This window comes from Somniosus microcephalus, chromosome 1 (assembly GCF_052327205.1).
Source record: "Somniosus microcephalus isolate GS21.2 chromosome 1, FLI_Smic_1.0, whole genome shotgun sequence".
Classification (NCBI taxonomy): Eukaryota; Metazoa; Chordata; class Chondrichthyes; order Squaliformes; family Somniosidae; genus Somniosus; species Somniosus microcephalus.
In genome coordinates, this window is record NC_140987.1 from 444,806,620 (window position 1) to 444,827,233 (window position 20,614).

At 46.1% G+C, this 20,614-nt stretch overlaps 2 protein-coding genes across 3 annotated transcripts in view; both read left to right on the forward strand.

Annotated features, from left to right (window-relative positions):
* commd5 (COMM domain containing 5) overlaps positions 1 to 2,684 on the forward strand; it is a 47,291-nt gene extending 44,607 nt beyond the window's left edge. For both annotated transcript variants that reach the window (XM_086001867.1, XM_086001876.1), the window contains exon 8: positions 1,940 to 2,684. In XM_086001867.1, coding sequence (XP_085857993.1) covers positions 1,940 to 2,041 — 102 coding nt within the window. In that variant the 3' untranslated portion in view covers positions 2,042 to 2,684. The remainder of the gene's footprint in view (positions 1 to 1,939) is intronic.
* A 10,779-nt stretch (positions 2,685 to 13,463) lies between these two features.
* The window catches only part of LOC147125353 (LON peptidase N-terminal domain and RING finger protein 3-like), a 47,134-nt gene continuing 39,983 nt past the window's right edge, over positions 13,464 to 20,614 (forward strand). The window contains exons 1-3 of the mRNA XM_086001888.1: positions 13,464 to 14,285; positions 17,785 to 17,903; positions 18,028 to 18,150. Coding sequence (XP_085858014.1) covers positions 13,481 to 14,285; positions 17,785 to 17,903; positions 18,028 to 18,150 — 1,047 coding nt within the window. The 5' untranslated portion in view covers positions 13,464 to 13,480. The remainder of the gene's footprint in view (positions 14,286 to 17,784; positions 17,904 to 18,027; positions 18,151 to 20,614) is intronic.

Consider the following 20,614-nt stretch of genomic DNA (forward strand, 5'->3'; position numbering starts at 1 on the left):
GTAGTATCCTTGCATCCAGTGGTTTCTGCCTAATTGGCTCCCAAGCACTGATGTCTAAGCAAGACTACCCTTTCAATAGTTCATCTTATTTCAGTGGCACTGACTCTGGTGTCTGAGCTCAATGATATTCAGAATCTTGTAGTGAAATTAATCTTTGATGCCACAATTTGATGAAAAGCTGAAGAACCAGCCATCACTTGAGCAAATCCAACAGGCCAAGAAGGTCTTCTTGAAGCTAATCCCACACATTGGGGCCAGTCGTTCCCAGCCCTTGAACCCAAGTGATAACCACTTAAAGTTGCAAGGCCTAATTTTAGTTTGTTTCAGGTGCACACACTCTCGTCCCATTTGCTACAGCAATCCTGTACCTAAAAGCTAAACAAGCTGGGCTGGATTTTAGCAATGGAGATGTGCTGGAGGCGGGACTTCTGGTTTCTGGGTTTCAGTCCCGCCCCCAGCGACGCCTGACCAACCCGCGCTTATCTTCCCTTGATTGGCATTGTTACCAGCCAATTAAGGGAAAGCCAGTGACAGATGACACTTCATATGTCGCAAACTTTTTGACAGATGAATTGTCAGCGTTTGACAGCTTTGAGAAGCTGTCAAACGCTGACAATCTCTGTTCTAAGGTGAGCCCTTGCACAGAAGGCTCACCAAGACACCTCTCCTCAGCAGAAAGCAGATGGCTGCAGCATCTGAGAATGCTGCAGCATCTGAGAATGCAGCAGCCATTCTGTCATCTCTGCCGTTGAGATGAGGCACCTCCAGATCCTCAAAGGTTGAAGCCTGCAGAAAGAAGCAAAGGTAAGGAAACTTTTTCCACCACTTTACACTCACCTCTCATACTTACCTGTCCACACTTGCACCCATCACTCACCTCTACAGCTGACATTTCGACCCCTCTCACCCCCGCAGACCCACTGCTTGCCTCACTGACCCCGGCGAGGTTCGTAGCCATTAGGAAGCCCGCAATTGCAGGCATAGAATGGGGAAAAGCCTCAAACTACCTGTTAACAGGCAGTTAATTGGCTCTAATCCCCTTCCCGCCTCGAGGAGACGGGTCCCTGCGCGACTCGGGGACCCGCCTCCCGGGAAGATGGCATGGAGGCGGGTTGGGAGCGGGGTCGGTACCCGCTCCCAGTTTCTGCCATTTTTCAGGCAGTCCTGCCTCCCCAGGGCTGGGAAAATTCCCCTCGCTGTTTTTATATCTTAATTCAAACATGCTCCCACTACCTATTGATGAGACAGAGAGTCTAGGAGTTAATTGAGCTAAAGGAGTATTTTTCCATTCACAAAGTATCTCTTCTGCCACCACCCCCCCCCCCCCCCCCCCCAACTCTTACTTTGTACTTTCTGTCAGACTTTATTGCAGAATGTGCAAGCTAGAATTGCATAGAATGTACAGCACAGAAACAGGCCTTTCGGTCCAACTGCTCTGTGCTGGTTTTTATGCTCCAGGATCCTCCTCCACTCTAACTAATCTAACCCTATCAGCATATCCTTCTATTCCTTTCTTCCTCTTATGTTTATCTTCCTTTAAATGCATTCGCTTCAACTAATCCTTGTGGGAGCGAGCTCCACATTCTCACCACTCTGGACAAAGAAGTTTCCCTTGAATTCCCTCTTGGATTTATTAGTGACTGTCTTATATTTATAGCCCCTAGCTCTGGTCTCCCCCCACAAGTGGAAACATGTTCTCTACGTCTACCCTATCAAACCCTTTCAGAATCTTAAAGACCTCTATCAGGTCACGCCTCAGTCTTCTCTGTCTAGAGAAAAGAGCCCCAACCTGTTCAATCTTTCCTGATAGGCATAACCTCTCAGTTCTGCTGTTACCTTTGTTGTAAACACAAGACAAGTTGGTTTTATTTACTTCCAGTGTATAACTAACTGATAAACATGTCCATTTCATTATTTTCTGTGCTTTTATTATTTTCAGGTACCAGTTGCGAAGTTCCAGGAGTTGCGGTACAACGTTGCCCTAATCCTGAAGGAAATGAATGATTTGGAAAAAAGAAGCATTCTCAAAATTCAAGATTAGTATCTTTAACAAAGTGTTATGGAATAAAACTGTAAACCAGTTCTAAAAGCTTGCATTACAGGAATTCTGCTGTAGCCTTCTATAGGAGACAATTTAACTTTGTTAAAGCTACCACACCCAGAGAAAGTTTCATTTATTTTTAGAACGCGCGTGGAGGATCCAAGTCCTGAACTGAGATCACTGGTGCAACACGGGCTTCTTGAGTTAGTTCCCAGTATTCAACAGCCTTAAAATGTCTACCTTACAAAGCGAGCCAGTGTGTCGGTCAATGCTGTTGCAACTGGCTTGATAGGTCAACCCAAACCACACTCTCACTTTCCAACAGTTTATTTAAAAAATGAAAAAAACCCATCGGCAGAAGCCTGGGGTGGCAGAGAAAGGGAGAGTAAGAAACTTCAAAAGTGGAGTAAAATGAAAGAAAGGGTGCAGCAACTTTAATAAATAATGGTAATGATGTACTGGTCAAAACTGGAAAATGATCCAAGAATGTAAATCATGTCATGTTTGAACATGACCAACCCTTTTTTGCATATTGTTAATCTAATGTAAGCTTTTGAGTTAAATCACCTTTAGCTTGATGTACAATAACAGATCCATCTTCAAACGTTGTACTTTATATGTAATAAAACCTCCTGGAATAAGACATCATACTTTTGGCATTTCATTTTTAGACCGGCAAAGTTTCTGACCAATGCGGAAACTGATGATTGTGCTTGGGTCTCCAAACCAAACTACTGAAAAATCCATCTCGGTAAGCGTTTCTGTTTGCCCAATATGGAGTCATCCCATTTACCCTGGTCCAAGGGTTCAATGCTTAGGAACTAATGATGTCAAATCCTTAGACGTGCACTGTAGGAGCCCAGTTTTTGGTCAATCTGAGGCTAATTATTTGGGTGTTGGGGTCTCTTCCAAAATTGCTGATGGGAACCAGTAGACAATGGGGAAAAAATAAAGTATTTAAACACGTTTTAGTCTCTTTCTTTCTCTTTCCCACTCCCTCCTTATCTCCCCTCATCTCGTGATGGCCTGGAACCCTGCATGGGGAATAGTCCCTTTGCAATTTTGCCAAGTGACCCTTCTTCATGTGTGAGTTTTGATGGTGAATGTCGGCCTGCTAATTTACCGTGGAGTGCATCGCGGCTGAGCTCGATTAGATTCTCACCCAATGGTTCCAGGGACGCACTTTCCCAGCAGTGGATAGCCGATGGGAAACCAGACCAGGAACCTTTGCTGGTATTGGTGCTGAAATCAATTGTAACAACCTGCTGTGAGGATGGAATTTTCTTAGATTTTCTGGCAGTCTAGGGGTTAATAGTTAAAGCAAGATCATTTTATAATACGTCATTTCTTTTATAATGCCCAAATATTTTTGTGGCTCATAGCCCATGATATATATTTTTTTAAATTTTGCATGCATGTTCACATCATTACTTAATCACTCAAATATCTGCTTGACTCATTTGGTAACATTCTCACATCTGAGTCAGAAGCTTCTACATTCCCATCCCAGTCCAGACCTTGAGCACATAATCTAGGCTGCCACTTCAGTGCAGTACTAAGGGAGTGCTGCATTGTTGCCAGTATTCGAAGGAGCATCCTGGCTAACATTTTTCCTTCAATGAGCGTCGTTTAAAAACAGATGGAAGTTGTCATTCCTCTAATTTGCTGTTTGTCGTGCACAAATTGGCTGTCATGTTTACCCACATCAATGTCTCCACTTCATTAGAGTTTGAATTTGTACCTGATTTAACATTGAATTCACCCACTCCACACTTCCTTCTCAATCCTTGCACTGTTTACTTCACAATCCTTCAATCTGATTTGGTTAAGGAGATACACAGCTCTCGATGTCTCTCAATCTCTCCTGCTTTCTATCCTATCACTGACCTCCCCTTTTTTTCTTTCATCCCCCTTCCCCCTTTTCCCAGCCCCTAAACTTGCTTCAAAATCTATTTCATTTCCTGCTTTTTTCCAGTATTTCGACCTGAAACAATGGCCCAGAAATTCGGGTCGGGGGCTTCCCGCGGGTGCAAGCCCCCCGACCTGCACTTACCTAGCGCGCCGGCCGTTGAGCTGTGGGCCCGCGTGGGATTCCGATCCTGGGCCTCCTCCAACTGCCGGCGCGCAGTGCTTGTGTATCCCAGGGGCGCAGTTAGTTCGATGCATCCCCTGGGATCACGTGAGCCATGGAGAACCAATGGTAGCAGGGAATGCTTCATTCATAAGTTTGACAGGAAGAGCTGTCAAACCTATAAAAACATCACTAAAACCTCAAAAAAAAAAATTTAAATCACATTTTTAAAATAAATATAAATTACATGAAGTAACTATTTTAAACAATAATTTAAATTTTTGAAAAAATTAATTACATTTTCTAATGGGGCTAAAAATAAACTTACCTTTCTTTAAAGTATTTAAAAATAATAAACCTGTGGAAAAAATGTTTTAATTTTAATTAATTCACCACTTACCTTGTTAAAAGCAGGCCTTGCGTCTGCTTTTTAAAAGTGTAACTGCTGGAGACTTACCCTCCCAGAGAAACCTGCAAAAAAAACGTAAGTTCGATGCGCACGCGCTGCCTCTCCGGCGCACGCGTTTGACTTCTGAACCCCTTTCAGGGGAACGGAAGTGCCGGTTTCCCGTGCATGCGCTGCGCATGCACGAAACCGGCACTTTCGTTGGGCCTATGCGTGAGTACCCCGTGCGTACTCGCGTGTTGGGTCCCGAATTTCTGGGCCGTTAACTCTGTTTCTCGCTCCACGGACGCTGCCTGGCCGGCTGAGTTTTTCCAGCGTTTTCTGTTGTTATTTCAGATTTCCAGCATCCGCAGTATTTTGCTATCGTTTTACACAGTTTGGTTGCCCTGCTCCCTCAGTGTGCCATTATCAGCTCGCACTTTCAGCAACTTGCCACGCTGAAAAATTTACAAACCTAAGCTTGCAAGGGCAAGTCTAACGAACAGCAGACACCATTACGTGCTCTGCTACAGCAAGTTATGGCTCATTTTAATTCAGTACAAATCTGGATTATTCATGTTTATAGTAAACAAGAGTAGCTCCGACACAGTCGCTTGCAGAATACCATTTGTCACACCTTTCTATTCTGAGAAACAACCTTTTACCATCTGCCCTCTTACTAGGAGGCCACATTCTGCTTAATCCCATGTGCTATTAGCTTTGCCTCACTGGGGGCCCATATCATCATGCCTTATGAAAAACCGTATAAACCACATTCCAGACGCTAGTAGTTTAATAATTGTCGTGAGACTGCTCTACAACATAAACATTATAGGTCTGTCACATTTGCCATCCTCCAGTCACTGGCACCATTTTTCTTTTCAGCAGAATTTTTGAAAATGATAAATCATCAGGTTCCAGTGATTTATCATCATATAATACAAATTTACAGCACAGAAGGGGGCTATTCGGCCCAGCGAGTCTGTGCCGGCCAAAAAAGAGCTCTCCAGCCTAATCCTACTTTCCAGCTCTTGGCCCGTAGCCCTGTAGGTTACGGCACTTCAAGTGCATATCCGAGTACTTTTTAAATGTGATGAGGGTTTCTGCCTCTACCACCCTTTCAGGCAGTGAGTTCCAGACCCCCACCACCCTCTGGGTGAAAACATTTCTCCTCCTACCAATTATTTTAAATCTGTGCCCCCTAGTTATTGACCTGTCTGCCAAAGGAAATAGGTCCTTCCTATCCACTCTATCTAGGCCCCTCATCATTTTATACACCTCAATTAAGTTTCCCCTCAGCCTCCTCTGTTACAAAGAAAACAACCCCAGCCTATCCAATCTTTCCTTATAGCTAAAATTCTCTAGTCTTGGCAACATCCTCGTAAATCTCCTCTGTACCCTCTCTAGTGCAATCACAATCTCCTCTGTACCCTCTCTAGTGCAATCACAATCCCCTCTGTACCCTCTAGTGCAATCACAATCCCCTCTGTACCCTCTCTAGTGCAATCACAATCTCCTCTGTACCCTCTCTAGTGCAATCACAATCCCCTCTGTACCCTCTCTAGTGCAATCACAATCCCCTCTGTACCCTCTCTAGTGCAATCACAATCTCCTCTGTACCCTCTCTAGTGCAATCGCAATCCCCTCTGTACCCTCTCTAGTGCAATCACAATCTCCTATATACCCTCTCTAGTGCAATCACAATCCCCTCTGTACCCTCTCTAGTGCAATCACAATCTCCTATATACCCTCTTTATCTACCTGCTGTTGATGATTCTGCCACCTCCAGCGTGATCCCACCACCAAACACATCCCCCCGCCTTCAGCATTCCAAAGGGGTCACTCCCTCTGCTACACCCTGGTCCACTCCTCAATCACCCCCAGCACCCCTTCCCCTTCCCATGGCACCTTCCCGTGCAAGCGCAGGAGATGCAACACCTGCCCTTTTACCTCCTCCCCACTGTCCAGGGCCCCAAACACTCCTTCCGGGTGAAACAGCGATTTACTTGTACTTCTTGCAATGTAGTATACTGTATTCACTGCTCACGATGTGGTCTCTTCTACACTGGGGAGACCAAACGCAGATTGGGTGACCGCTTTGCGGAACACCTCCGATCAGTCTGTAAGCGTGACCCTGAGCTTCCGGTCGCCTGTCACTTTAATCCTCCGCTCCACTCTCACTCTGACCTCTCCGTCCTCGGCCTCTCACTCTGTTCCAACGAAGCTCAATGTAAACTCGAGGAAGAGCACCTCATCTTTCAATTAGGCACTTTACAGCCTTCTGGACTCAACATTGAGTTCAACAATTTCAGACTATAACCTCTGCACCTATATTTTTTTTCTCTCACATGGCAGCGGTTGATGATTCTGCCATTCCCATTTACACCTCATCTAGACCTATCTTTTGCTTCTTAACTTGTCCCATTACCATCTCCTTTTGCCTCACACCATCATCCCTTTTGTCTTTTAATCTCTCCTGCCTTCCACCCTATCACAGACCTTCCCTTTGTTCTTTCCTCCCATCCTCCCTTTCCCTGCCCCACACTTGATTAGAAACCTGTTACTTCTCTAACTTTTTCCAGTTCTGACGAAGGGCCATAAGAACATAAGAAATAGGAGCAGGAGTAGGCCAATCGGCCGCTCGAGCCTGCTCCACCATTCAATAAGATCATGGCTGATCTGATCCTAACCTCAAATCTTCTATCACTCTCCATCCCACCCGAACCCATGTGATCTCCCGGGAGAGGCGAAAAACCAGATAAAAAACCCAATGGCCAATTTGGGAGAAAAAATCTGGGAAATTCCTCTCCGACCCAGCTAGGCGATCGAAACTCATCCAGGAGATTACTCTGTCCCTATATTTTCTACAGTACTTACCTTCTGTAAAGGCGATCTCCACCCCAGCCAGGAACAGGAATAAAACCATCTCCTGAAATCTAACAACAGAATTAGAACACAAGAAGTAGGAGCAGGACCAGGCTACACGGCCCCTGGGCCCGCTCCACTACCCACAGGGCCATGACCATTCCAAACCTAGACTCATGTCCAATTTCCTGCCCGCTCCCCGTAACCCTTAATTCCCTTTACTTCTAGGAAACTATCTATTTCTGTTTTAAATTTATTTAATGATGTAGCTTCCACAGCTTTCTGGGGCAGCAAATTCCACAAACCTACCACCCTCTGAGTGTTAACTCTGTTTCTCTCTCCACGATGCTGGCTGACCCGCTGAGCGTTTCCAGCATTTTCTGTTGTTGTTTACGTTTGAGTTACTTTAGTACCATTTCTCTTTGAATAATAACCTCCACTACCATTCAAAAATTATCAAAATAATGAATAGCTATAAATTCACAACTCACTTGCCTGTACAAAACATTCAATAGGATGTATTTTGGAATGAACTACTGAAGTTGTACAGGAAACTCTCGTTTAAACAGCACCTAACTATCCGGAATTCTCTATTAACCGGCAAAATTCTCACTCCGAAAACTACACCTCAATAACTGGCAATGTTGCCGACTCTGAGTCTCCCGCGGTGACCGAGTTAGTCAGTGGGGGTAGTTCTCCAAACTGCCACTACTCGGCTTCTTGGCGCTGTCGGAAGTCGGAACACCTCAATAACAGGAGTCTGACTCTCCCGCGCTGCCAGTAGTCTCTTCTGATCCGCCATTTTACAGGGGTACTGCGTGTCTCCCACGCTGCTGGTAGTCATTGCATTGCATTACCCTCAACTGGCAGTACTGTGCTTAATCAAGCATCTTCCACCATCCATTTAGCACAACATTCTGTAGGTGAGTACCCAATTACTGTATACTGCACATTTCTTGATTTTTTAATTTTTCTTTGTTAAAAATAGCCTCGGTAGATAACCCTCTCCGTCATCCGGAATTTTTGATCAACTGGCAACACGGCGGTCCTGTCGGTGCCGGATACCAAAGAGTTTCCTGTAACCGGAAGAACCCAGCAGTCACCCCATGAAGGGAAACAAAATGGGTCATTGGGTACTTAAAATATTAGTTCTATAGGCCATTGTGATGAGGTGTTCTAACCCACTCTGCCATGTATCTGGGCCTATTCTGAACAAGACCATTAGTTCTTTTTTTCTTTCCCCATCATTGTCAACCGTCTGAACATTTGTACATAAACGGCAGAAATAGTTTTCATTATTCAGTCACTATTTTCTGCAGAGTCATACATAGTAAATAATGCACCCATAAGCTGTTGAAAACCTGGATAGCTAACACCATAATGAGCTATGTAAACTAAACAAAGTACTTGTTCCGGTTGCCTTTACCTTGATACCATGTAAGTAGGGCACTGGTGTTTACAACTTAATCTGTTCAATGCCTTAGCGGAGTGCACAATTCATGGCACTTTCTCTCAGCAGTGTGCAGCTCATGTTTCACACATTGACTTAGATCAATGGTTACCTTTCAGAATAAATGTCCTTGATTCTACAGCAGGAGTCAAGGCTCCAGCCATTGAAGGAACAAGGTGCTCAACTGAAACAGGACTTTTTTCACACCTTCCCTCCATTTACTGAGAAAGAGCATAATAAAGAGCCAAGGACAGGACAAGGCTACTCGAAGGAAAAACTCACATTTATATTTATATTTCTTAGAAACATTTCAAAGCACTTTACATATACAATGAACTACTTTCAAATGCAGTGAGTGCAGCAGCCACTTTGCACATAGCACGACATCATGAGAAATGTTGAGCACGATACCAGGAGAACTCCATACTCTTCTTCAAATAGTGCATGCAATGATTAACATCTCCCTCTACAGCCCCGTCCTCTAGAATTCTCTCTCCATCCCTTTGTCTAGCCCTCTGCTTACTTTCAGAAGTCTCGCAAAAACCCATCTCTTCCACCATCCTTATTCCTCCATCCCTTCTCAATTTTTGTGTTCCATCCATTCAACTTGGTGTCCACCTACACTCTGCAAAGCACTGCGAGATATTTTCTTTATTGATGTACCTTTATCCTATTTACCCTGAAGTAGTATTCTGAGTTCACCACATCCCACTTAATAGTTTAGTTACCTCAGTGAGGTCCCCCTCTCCTTAATCATTTATTTAAAGTGTAAATATTGTGCTTTTCTATGTATCCTTCAAACTATCCTGTACAGTTGGGATAAATTCTTGTTACTCTTCAACAATGTGTCAGCCATGGTAGCACACTTGCCTCTGAGTCAGAAAGTTGTGGGTTCAAGTCCCACTCCAGAGACTTGAGCATGAAAACCTAGGCTGACACTCCAGTGCAGTACTGAGGGAGTTCTGCACTGTCGGAGGTACCGTCTTTCAGATGAGACGTTAAACCGAGGCCCCGTCTGCTCTCTCAGGTGAATGTAAAAGATCCCGTGGCACTATTTCGAAGAAGAGCAGGGGAGTTCTCCCCGGTGTCCTGGGCCAATATTTATCCCTCAATCAACATCACCAAAACAGGTTATCTGGTCATTTACACATTGCTGTTTGTGGGCGCTTGCTGTGCGCAATTTGGCTGCCCCGTTTTCTACATTACAACAGTGATAACTCGTCAAAAGTACTTCATTGGCTGTAAAGCGCTTTGGGACGTCCTGAGGTTGTGAAAGGCGCTGTAGAAATGTAAGATTTTTTTTTCTTTCTTTCACAGCATCTTCTGCAATGCATGTATGTTACCATTGAAGCATGATGTCTAAGTTGACCCGAGCATCAATTCGCCCATTCCAGATCGTATGGAGAGAAGACAAAGAATGTACAGTACTCCAGTTGAGGTTTAACCAGTGCTTTGTGAAGTCTCAACATAGATTCTGTAGACTTGTACTCTACATTTCGGCTTTGCACCCCAACATTCTATCTGCTTTTTTAATTGCTTCTCCACATTGTCACGAAATTGAAATTAATGTACGCAATTTCAAATCCCCGTGTAAAGTAAGAAAGAGTGACTTCCATTTATATAGCGTCTTTCATGACCTCAGGACATCCTAAAGCGCTTTACAGACAATGAAGTGCTCTTCTGAAGTGTGGTAAGCCAATTTGTTCACAAACAGCAAGGTGATAATGGCCAAATAATCAGTTTTCGGGTCTTGGTTGAGGGATAAATATTGGCCCCAGGACACCGGGGATAACTCCCCTGCTCTTCTTCGAAATAGTGCCATGGGATCTTTTACGCCCACCTGAGAGAGCAGACGGGGCCTCGGTTTGGCGTCTCATCTGAAAGACGGCACCTCCGACAGTGCAGCACTCCCTCAGCACTGCACTGGGAGTGTCAGCCTGGATTACAATGCTCAAGTCCCTGGAGTGGGGCTTGAATCCAAAACCTTCTGACTGAGATGCCAGAGTGCTGGCACTGAGCCACGGCTGACACCGTTGTCTACCTTTGCAGCTCATTTTTCTACAATACATGTAATGCCTTACAATTGTCATTATTATATGCCATCTCCCATTTGTCCATCCAATTACATAGCTGAACTAAATATTCTGCAAATTGTTAAGTTCAACCCGACTGATCTCACTATTTTCACTGCTGTCTGCAAATTGAACAAGCTTACAAGAGGTTTGTTGCGCTGGACTCCCTTTGTAAATACATGCTGGTTGTTTTGTATTAATCTGTTGCTATGTAGCTACTTTCCCAGCATCCTCCTTTGAATGGTTTCCATTATTTTCTTGCTGGTGATCATAGAATTATGGAATAGTACAGCACAGAAGGAGGCCATTTGGCCCAGTGATGTTTGGGTAATGAGCCTGCAGTGGCCTAACTGCAATTTGCCCCATCTAACTATACTCTGATGGACAGGAGTGTGATGGAATACTCTCCACTTGCCTGGATGAATGCAGCTCCAACAACACGTAAGTAGCTCGACACCATCCAGGACAAAGCAGTCCACTTGATTGGCACCCCATCCACCACCTTAAACAGTCACTCCCTCCCCCACTGCGTACCATCTACAAGATGCACTGTAGCAACTCGCCAAGGCTTCTTCGGCAACACCTCCCAAACCCGCGACCTTTACCACCTAGGAGGACAAGGGCAGCAGGCACATGGGAACACCACCACCTCCAAGTGCCCCTCCAAGTCACACACACCATCCTGACTTGGAAATACATCGCCGTTCCTTCATCGTCGCTGGGTCAAAATCCTGGAGCTCCCTCCCTAACAGCACTGTGGGAGCACCTTCACCACACGGACTGCAGTGATTCAAGAAGGCGGCTCACCACCAGCTTCTTGAGGGCAATTAGGAATGGGCAATAAACCCTGGCCTTGCCAGCGACGCCCACATCCCATAAACAAATACAACAAAAGGATATATTTGGAGAATCATTTTTGTTATTTCTTAACCAGCCAAGGAATATCCAGTTCTCGACTTTCTTTTCCCTCCCGAGCATCAATTTGCCCATTTCGGATCCTATGCAGAGATAACAAAGAACGCCTGGGCCAACTAAACCGGGCTTCCTTCCTTCTTGTCATTGCAATTCTCTTTCGTTTCGTGTAAGACTTCCACTGAAGGAGGAGCGAGTGCGACCAGTTGGATTTTGACAACACAGCATGATCTCCCCTGGTATGTAAAAATAGAGCCTTTCATTAGCAACATTTAAACATTGTGGTTTTCAGACAGGTGTGTCATGTACATGCACAGGTTATACAATCTTGTGACATGTAACTACATACCTCCCACACTTTGCCTTAAAAGTCTTACATCAGTGGGATGGTACTGTTGTGTAATGGATGCATATTCTGTTTACAGTGACACACAAGAGTGTTTTGAGATGCCTTGTGCCTGTTATGGCGAGCTGGAAGTTCTCAAAACAAAATATAAACAATTATGTAGCCATTTTCCTAAAGTCAACATTTTTGACTAGATCATTCCTACTTTTTTTTTCAATTAAACTTTTTTTTTGCCTTTGTTATTATGATGTAAAGTATTTGATTTCAAGAAAGCTTCAGATAGTTTTTTTTCCCCCTGGTCATAGTGTTGGCGACTGCCAGGATTTTTGACCTGTTTACTTTCTGACTATATACAAATTCTTGCGGCTATCCCAGCCATGTCTGGGATTGCTAATTCGACAGGTCAGGGATGTTTATGATGCTGGTCTTACTGATTTTAATTTTACGACACTGTACTAGTGCTAATTCTACAAGAGAGAGAGAAATAAAACACCTCTTGCTTTCATGTGTTTCTAGCTATCTTTTGTGTTCATACCCCCACAAAAAGTTCCAGTACAATAGTGAGGCTTTCTTTATGTAAACGGACACGATGGCAGTGCCTTACATAAGGGGTGATGTAATCTACACACCACACACACACACACACACTAGACAAACGAAGAGAACATTCTGTGAAAAAAGTTACTGGATCAAAATCGTTGGCGGCAATTATTAACAGAACTATTTCATAAGCACATTTTTTTTTGCGTACTAGCTGCACGATAACAAGTTACGGAACCTCACTTTTTTAATAGGGCATCGATAACGGTTGGATTTGCAAGAAGTCAATATTTCAGTTTTAATGCGGAAAGTCGGTGCAGATTTGATATAAAACGCAGACGATGTCACTTTAAGCAAAATTTTAAAATAGATCCAAGAACTGTAAAGACAGCATTGGTGTTTATATATTTATGCAATGTGGTCATATATTGTGGTGCATTGTATTATAATTTGCCTGCAGGTTCTTGCAGACTAAATATTAAGCTCTTATGAAGTCAATGTAAGCACCCCAGGTAATTCTATTAATGACTTGTTACAGTACCTCAATAATTATAGGGCACAGCCCATGCCGGGAGTAAAGGGAAAAAACAGCTTCAAGGGTAAACTGGGAGAGAGAAATGTCAGTCCAGTAATTACCTCCCCCCCCCCCCAATAATAATTCAAAATAAACAAAATGTTACAGAACTTGCTGGTTTTGTAACAGTGTGAGTCAGGCCAATGGGAGGCGGCGAAGGAATGTCATGTGATCTCGCTTTATGTAACACATTTTTTTATATTGTGGATAAGGTTCTCCCTTCCATGGGAATTGAGGGGGTTTTCGAGGGATTGGGAGCCATACGGTATGTGTCAGGAGGGCGGCTGTCAGTGCCAGCTGGGCTAGCTGCTGGTGGGGGCTGTTTGAGTCAAGGAGGGCTCCCTCTGCTCCAGCCACCCACCCCTCTCTCTCCAGCCATGGGTTCAGAAGGCAGTGGCGTGGAGGTGATGCTGGAGCTGGCCGCCGGAGCTTTCAGGGCGAGGAACTTCCAACTGGCCGCTGAACTCTACGCGTGTCAGCTGCAGGGGCAGGAGGAGCAGGAGCCCAGGGTGGAGGAGGTGGCACTGCACCTGAACCGTGCCCACTGCCTGGCACTGGCCGGGCGGCTGGCCGAAGCCCTGCAGCAGTACCAGCTGCTGTGCCAACAGGGCAGGCTGAGAGCCGAGCAGCTCGGGCTGCTGGTCGACTGCCTGGCCGACGGCGTCAGGGGCAGCCAGGGCTGGGCGGAGGGGGGGGAGCCGCCGGAGCCGGCGGGCAAGGGTTTGCTGGGCTGTCCCGAGTGCACCGGCACCCTCTTCCAGCCCGTCACCCTGCGGTGCGGCCACACTCACTGCAAGAGGTGCCTGGAGAAGGAGCGAGACAGCCACAGAGCCCCCTGCAAACTTTGCAAAGAGAAACTCGCCTCCTCCTCCGGCGCCTATAAAATCAACGTGGTTTTAAGCAGTTTTTTGAGCAAGTACTACCCAGCAAAGACAAGAGCACTAACTCTTCGACACGAAGGCAACGTCTTGTACAAGAACAAGCGACCGCAGGCTGCCTTAGAGAAATATCACGAAGCAATCGCGTTAGGTAACGTACAGTTATATATATATTTTTATTTATAACTTGCACATTTCAGTACTTTGGATCTAATGTGAAGTGGGGCAATCAAAATATATACATTTTTTGCACTCCTGTTTAAAATTTGCAAACGTTTGGAAGTAATAAAGCGAAATGGGTAAAGTGCAAAAGTTGTATCTTTTTATTGGACGGGATGAGGATGTTAATATATGTGAACAGAAATATAAAGCGAGGGTGGGCTGCCCGACAGAGTCCCGGGGGGGATAACGGTTTATAAGGCGCAAGTTAAATCGATGATATTTACTGGAGGAGGTATTTGAGGTATGTTTAAGGGACACTGGGGAGGATTAATTGTGGTTAACAAAACAGGGCGTGTTGCATAAGATGTGATCCTGCTATTTCACCGCTTTGTCACAGTGGCCTCTGGTTATGGAGCGGCAGTTTTGTAACCTTAGTGGAAGAACTGGATCAAACAGAAACTATCCCATCTAAAGCTTTCCATTTGTGATTCAGTTTAAATGCGACGTTTTTTAAACACACACACACACATTGAATTAACGGTGCCAGCCAGTGGCACAGTGGGTAGCACTCTGGTCTCCAGAGTCCAAAGGTTGTGGGTTCATAGTCCCCACTGCAGCAACTTGAGCACAAAAATCTAGGGAGTGCTGCACTGTCGGAGGTGCCGTCTTTCGGATGAGACGTTAAACCAACCGAGGCCCCGTCTGCTCTCTCAGGTGGATGTAAAAGATCCCAGGGCGCTACTTCGAAGAAGGGCTGGGGAGTTCTTCCTGGTGTCCCGCCAATATTTATCCCTCCATCAACATCATTAAAGAAAACAGATTATCTGGTCATTATCACATTGCTGTTTGTGGGAGCTTGCTGTGGGCAAATTGGCTGCTGCGTTTCCTACATTACAACAGTGACTGCACTTCAAAAAAAGTACTTCATTGGCTGTAATGCTCTTTGGGATGCCCGGTGGTCGTGAAAGGCGCTATATAAATGTAAGCCTTTCTTTATTTTAATATAAATAGGGCAGTTTAAAAGTTACGATTTAAGAATAATTGCATCGTATTGCATTCGTATTAATAACTTTAAATTTAGACCCCTCCCCCAAAAAACAGCTCTCAAAAGGCTGATAATTACAGTTGTCTAGAACATTAAAAAAATATTATTTTAGACCGCACTTTATCCATTTGTGGGGCACCTGGCACAGCAGATACTGAGCCAGCTAGAGTAAAATAAGCTTCTCTCTCACCACTGTAATTATAGCTCGACAATTGTCTTTTGAAAGCATCAATTCAAAGAGGGCAAGTCGGACAGTGCAGGAAATGACGGGCTGGAAAAGTACAGCTGGCCCATCTCTCCTGCCCCACACTCACGATGGAGCATCATGACTACAGACTTCCCACCCACCGCTCCCGCAGCCAGCTCCCCCCAGCCAACACCCCCCTCCCCCCAGCCACCACCCCTAGCCCTCCAGCAGCCATGTCATCTCCTGGGAGAGGAACAAAAAAAAAAAACAGGGCCAAGAAGGGAAAAAAAATACTCTTGGAGGATTGCTCTCCGACTCCCTCACTTCACTTTGCTGGATACAGTGCGTCATCCAGTCTCCGGACTGAGAGCTGGCAAAAACTCAGCCAAGTCAAACAAGCCAGCATAGGCAAAACCCTCGAGCACGTTACCATTTGGGCTACCGGTGACGGCCATTACCTTTTAACCCTTTGCCTGCCAAATACACCAGACCTCCAAGTGGTCAGCACAAAAAAAGTGAATAGCAGTTTAGCAGGTTCTCTCTTTTTTTCTTTTACTACATCGTGCATTCACATTAGATTGGGGGTAGGGGGTGGGGAAATTCAAATTTTCATTTGGCTCCCTCCTTCCAAAATAAAATTCAGAGAATGAAGGGAATGCCTCTTGAAGATGCAGTTCTCGGAAGCCTAGCCCTATTTTCCCACCTGACCATAAGAACATAAGAAATAGGAGCAGGAGTCGGCCATACGGCCCCTCGAGCCTGCTCCGCCATTTAATGAGATCATCCAAATTCAGTATCCTGTCCCTGCTTTCTCCCCATATCCCTTGATCCCTTTAGCCTTAAGAAATATAACTAACTCCTTCTTGAATATATTTAATGAATTGGCCTCAACTGCCCTTCTGTGGTGGAGAATTCCACAGGTTCGCCACTCTCTGGGTGAAGGAATTCCTCTTCATCTCTGTCCTAAATGGCTTACACCTTATCTTTAGACTGTGACCCCTATTTCTGGACTCCCCGGCCATCGGGAACATCCTTCCTGCATCTAGTCTGTCTAGTCCTGTTAGAATTTTATAAGTTTCAATGAGATCCCCTCTCATTCTTCTAAACTCCAGCGAATATAAGCCCAATCGACCCAATCTCTCCTCATACGTCATTCCTGCCATCCCAGGTATCAGTCTGGTGATAAAAACATTTGCACCGCTATCTGTTCATGGTTTTAAGGCACAAGTCACTGTCAGGTTTAAATGCTTTGGGTATTCACTTCTGTTTTTTTGCTCCTGATTCGGAATATTTGATTGCCAAGGACCCTGGAGCAAATGGTGCAGGTTCACATCATGCTCGTTCAAACTGTGCATTCCTGAAGTCACTCTGTATTGCAGAAGAGTCAAGTTGTAACAGTTTAAAAAAAAACTCTTACCTGTGCACAACGATAAACAACTGTGAGGTACAAAAGCAAAATACTGCAGATGCTGGAAATCTGAAATAAAAACAGAAAATGTTGGAAATACTCAGCAGGTCAGGCAGCATCTGGGGAGAGAGAAACAGAGTTAACGTTTCAGGTCGATGACCCTTTGTCAGAACTGGAAAAAGTTAGAGATGTAACAGGTTTTAAGCAGGTGTGGGGCAGGGAAAGAGAGGAGGGGAGGAAAGAACAAAGGAAAGGTATGTGATCGGGTGGAAGGCAGGAGAGATTATATGACTAAGGTACCGAATCTTTATTTGGCTATTATGTAATGGTGGGCATTTTATAATTGCCATGGTCAAGCCTTATTGTAAGAAACTCTTATTATTTTACAATAAAGTTGAAGCAGAGGCTCTGTTCTCAAGCAGTTAGATTCCTGATAGCAAGATTTACTTTCCCAGTCCCAGTGAGTTTGTAATAATGAGGTCCAAATGTAGTTACTTTTGAAATAGAATTACCATAGATAGTAAATGGACACACCAGGAATATGTGATAAGTTACACTCAAATCCATGTACATCCTTAGACAAGCAGCAGGAAATGGGAAAGGCTGGAAAAACACAGCAGGTTCAATAGTATCTGCGGAGAGAACAGACAGGTTAATTATTCTGGTCGCACAGCCCTAACAAGAAAGAGGGATATTGATACTCGGAGGCGGAGGTTTATTACAGCAGAAAGCACACACGGAGAATTATTCTATCAACGTATCTCAGTTCAGCTTTAGTTATTTTAAAATGAATGAAGTGGCAATTTTTTTTTGCATCCTGCTCTGTTCTACATGTGCTTTGTTTGCAGCACCCAAAGACCATTTACTTTTGAGCAACCGTGCACAGATTAACGCGAGTATGAGACGCTTTGAAGATGCACTGCGCGATGGAAATGCTGCCTGCAGCATCCAGCCCTTCTGGTCTAAAGTGAGGTTTTCAAAAACTCAAAAACTCCACATTGTTCCGTTTGTTTCATCATTATAGCAGTCATGGTTGTGTTGTAAGACCAGCAATATTTGCATCCTCAACATCCGATGTGCTTTGTTGTTAGGGTCACTTAAGAAAAGCGCAAGCGCTGGCTGGCCTACAGAAAATGGACAAAGCTTTGAAGGAGTATCTCATTTGTATCGCTTTAGATTCGGAAAATAGAACCGCAAAAATGGAAGCTCAAAAGGTAATTGAACATTCAGTACTATATAACTGGAACACACACTTTATGTATGCAAAATAAAGACTGTTAAATTTAGTGTAGATTCACATGCTATTGAAATATTAAAAGCTCAAATTAGTAAAATATAGACTACACAGGAACAGGAGTGGGCCATTCAGTCCCCTGAGCCTTTTCTACCATTCAGTTGTGGCGGAGACCACATAGGGACAATAACACAATGTATAACCAATGCTGTTATATGTACCTAAACACAATTCACTATGTATAGCAATGTTGTGATATGTACATGCTGGGTTGGGTTATTGGTGCAGGGTCCCTTTAAGAGCGTCGGTAGCGTGATGACGTCATAGCCCCTGCACGGGGCTGAGCCCTTCAGACCTCGTGGAGAGAGATTAAAGTAAGACACGTTTTGTTTTGGCTGAAACAAAAGTCTCTGCCTGTTGATTTCTGTCGATCCCAACATTGGTGACCCCGCTGCTCTTTTGGACAATTCCAAAGACCTCACCTGAAATGACGACGAATGCCGTTTCCATCAAATTACCCGAGTTTTGGGAACAACAGGCTGCCGCTTGGTTCGCCCAGGCCGAGGCTCAATTTGCACTCCGGGACATCACCGCGGACGACACGAGGTACTACTACGTCGTCTCCACTCTCGGCAGCTCCACCGCGGCCAGAGTCGTGAACCTGCTCGAAAACCCCCGGAGCTCAACAAATACGATACACTGAAGGCGCACCTCCTACAAACTTTCGGACTCACCGAAGCCGAACGCGCACGCCGGCTTCTCTCTCTACCCGGGCTTGGCGACTCCAAGCCCTCGGAGCTGATGGACCACATGCTGGCCCTCCTGGGCATACACAGGCCATGCTTCCTCTTCAAGGAACTGTTCCTTCAACAGCTGCCAAGTCAGGTACGGTCGGCTTTAGCCAACTCTTCCACTACCGATTTCCGCGACCTGGCCAAGGAGGCCGACAAATTTTTCTCCGCCGAGCAACAGCACTGTGCGGCCACGCGGAGCCCTGCCCCCACTGTTACAGCCCAACGGCGGCAACCCTCAAGCCTCTGCTTCTACCACATGCAGTTCAGCCCCAAAGCCAGGAAGTGTCGGCCCCCGTGCCGTTTTCCCCCGTCGAAACAAACTAAAGACCACTCGTCGGCTGCTATGCCTGTCGGCCGTTCAGGCAGTTTGTTGTTTATTACAGACACCGACTCCGGATGTCGTTTCCTTTGCGACACGGGCGCCCGGTGAGCGTCCTGCCTGCGTCAGCCATAGACATTCAAGGGGGGAACCACGGCCCCGTCCTCGAAGCCGCCAACGGCAGTTCCATCCGCACCTTCGGAAACGGAACGTGGCGCTTTGTTTTGGCGGGCAGCGGTTCACCTGGGATTTTGTCACAGCAAAAGTGTCCACCCCCCTTCTCGGCGCTGACTTCCTCTGTGCCAATGGCCTTTTGGTGGACGTCAAGAACCGACGTCTCATCAACGCGGAAACCTTCAGCTCGCTCCCATGTTCCCTCAGCGGGTCCAGCACGACGCAGTTGTCCAGCGCGCACTCGGCCTCCGATGAGTTTTCCCGCCTCCTCGCCCGGTTCCCAGACCTCACGAAGCCCACGTTCTCGTCCGCCGCCACCAAACACGGGGTAGAACACCACATCTCGACCACCAGTCCACCCGTCTACGCCCGCGCTCGGCGCCTCGACCCGGGGAAGCTTGCCATCGCCAAAGCCGAGTTCGACACCATGGAGAGCCTTGGCATCATCCGCCAGTCGAACAGTCCGTGGGCTTCGCCCCTCCACATCGCCCCGAAACCAGGCGGCGGGTGGCGCCCGTGCGGAGATTACCGGCGTCTCAACGACGCGACGATCCCCGACCGCTATCCGATTCCACACATCCAGGACTTTTCCGCCCGCCTGGCCGGGAAAGTGGTATTCTTGAAAGTGGACCTCGTCCGGGGTTATCACCAGGTCCCTGTCCGGCTGCAGGACATCCCGAAAACCGCGGTGATCACCCCGTTCGGGCTATTCGAATTTCTCCGCATGCCATTTGGCCTCAAAAACGCCGCACAGGCTTTTCAACGCCTAATGGACACTGTGTTATGGGACCTGACATTCCTGTTCGTATACCTGGATGACATCCTCATCGCCAGCGCCTCCAGGACGGAGCATGTGTCCCATCTCCGGACTCTCTTCGAACGACTCAGCCAACACGGCCAAGTGCCAGTTCGGGCTGTCCTCGATCGACTTTCTCGGGCACCGCATCACGAAGGACGGGGCGGTGCCACTGCCATCGAAAGTGGAGGCCGTGATGGACTTCCCGCGACCCCTCACCGTGAAGACCCTGCAGGAGTTTTTGGGCATGGTGAACTTTTACCATTGTTTCGTCCCCCGAGCAGCCCAGCTTATGCGGCCCCTTTACGAGGCCCTCAAAGGCAAGCCCGACAAACTCGTCGTCGACTGGTCCGATGAGATG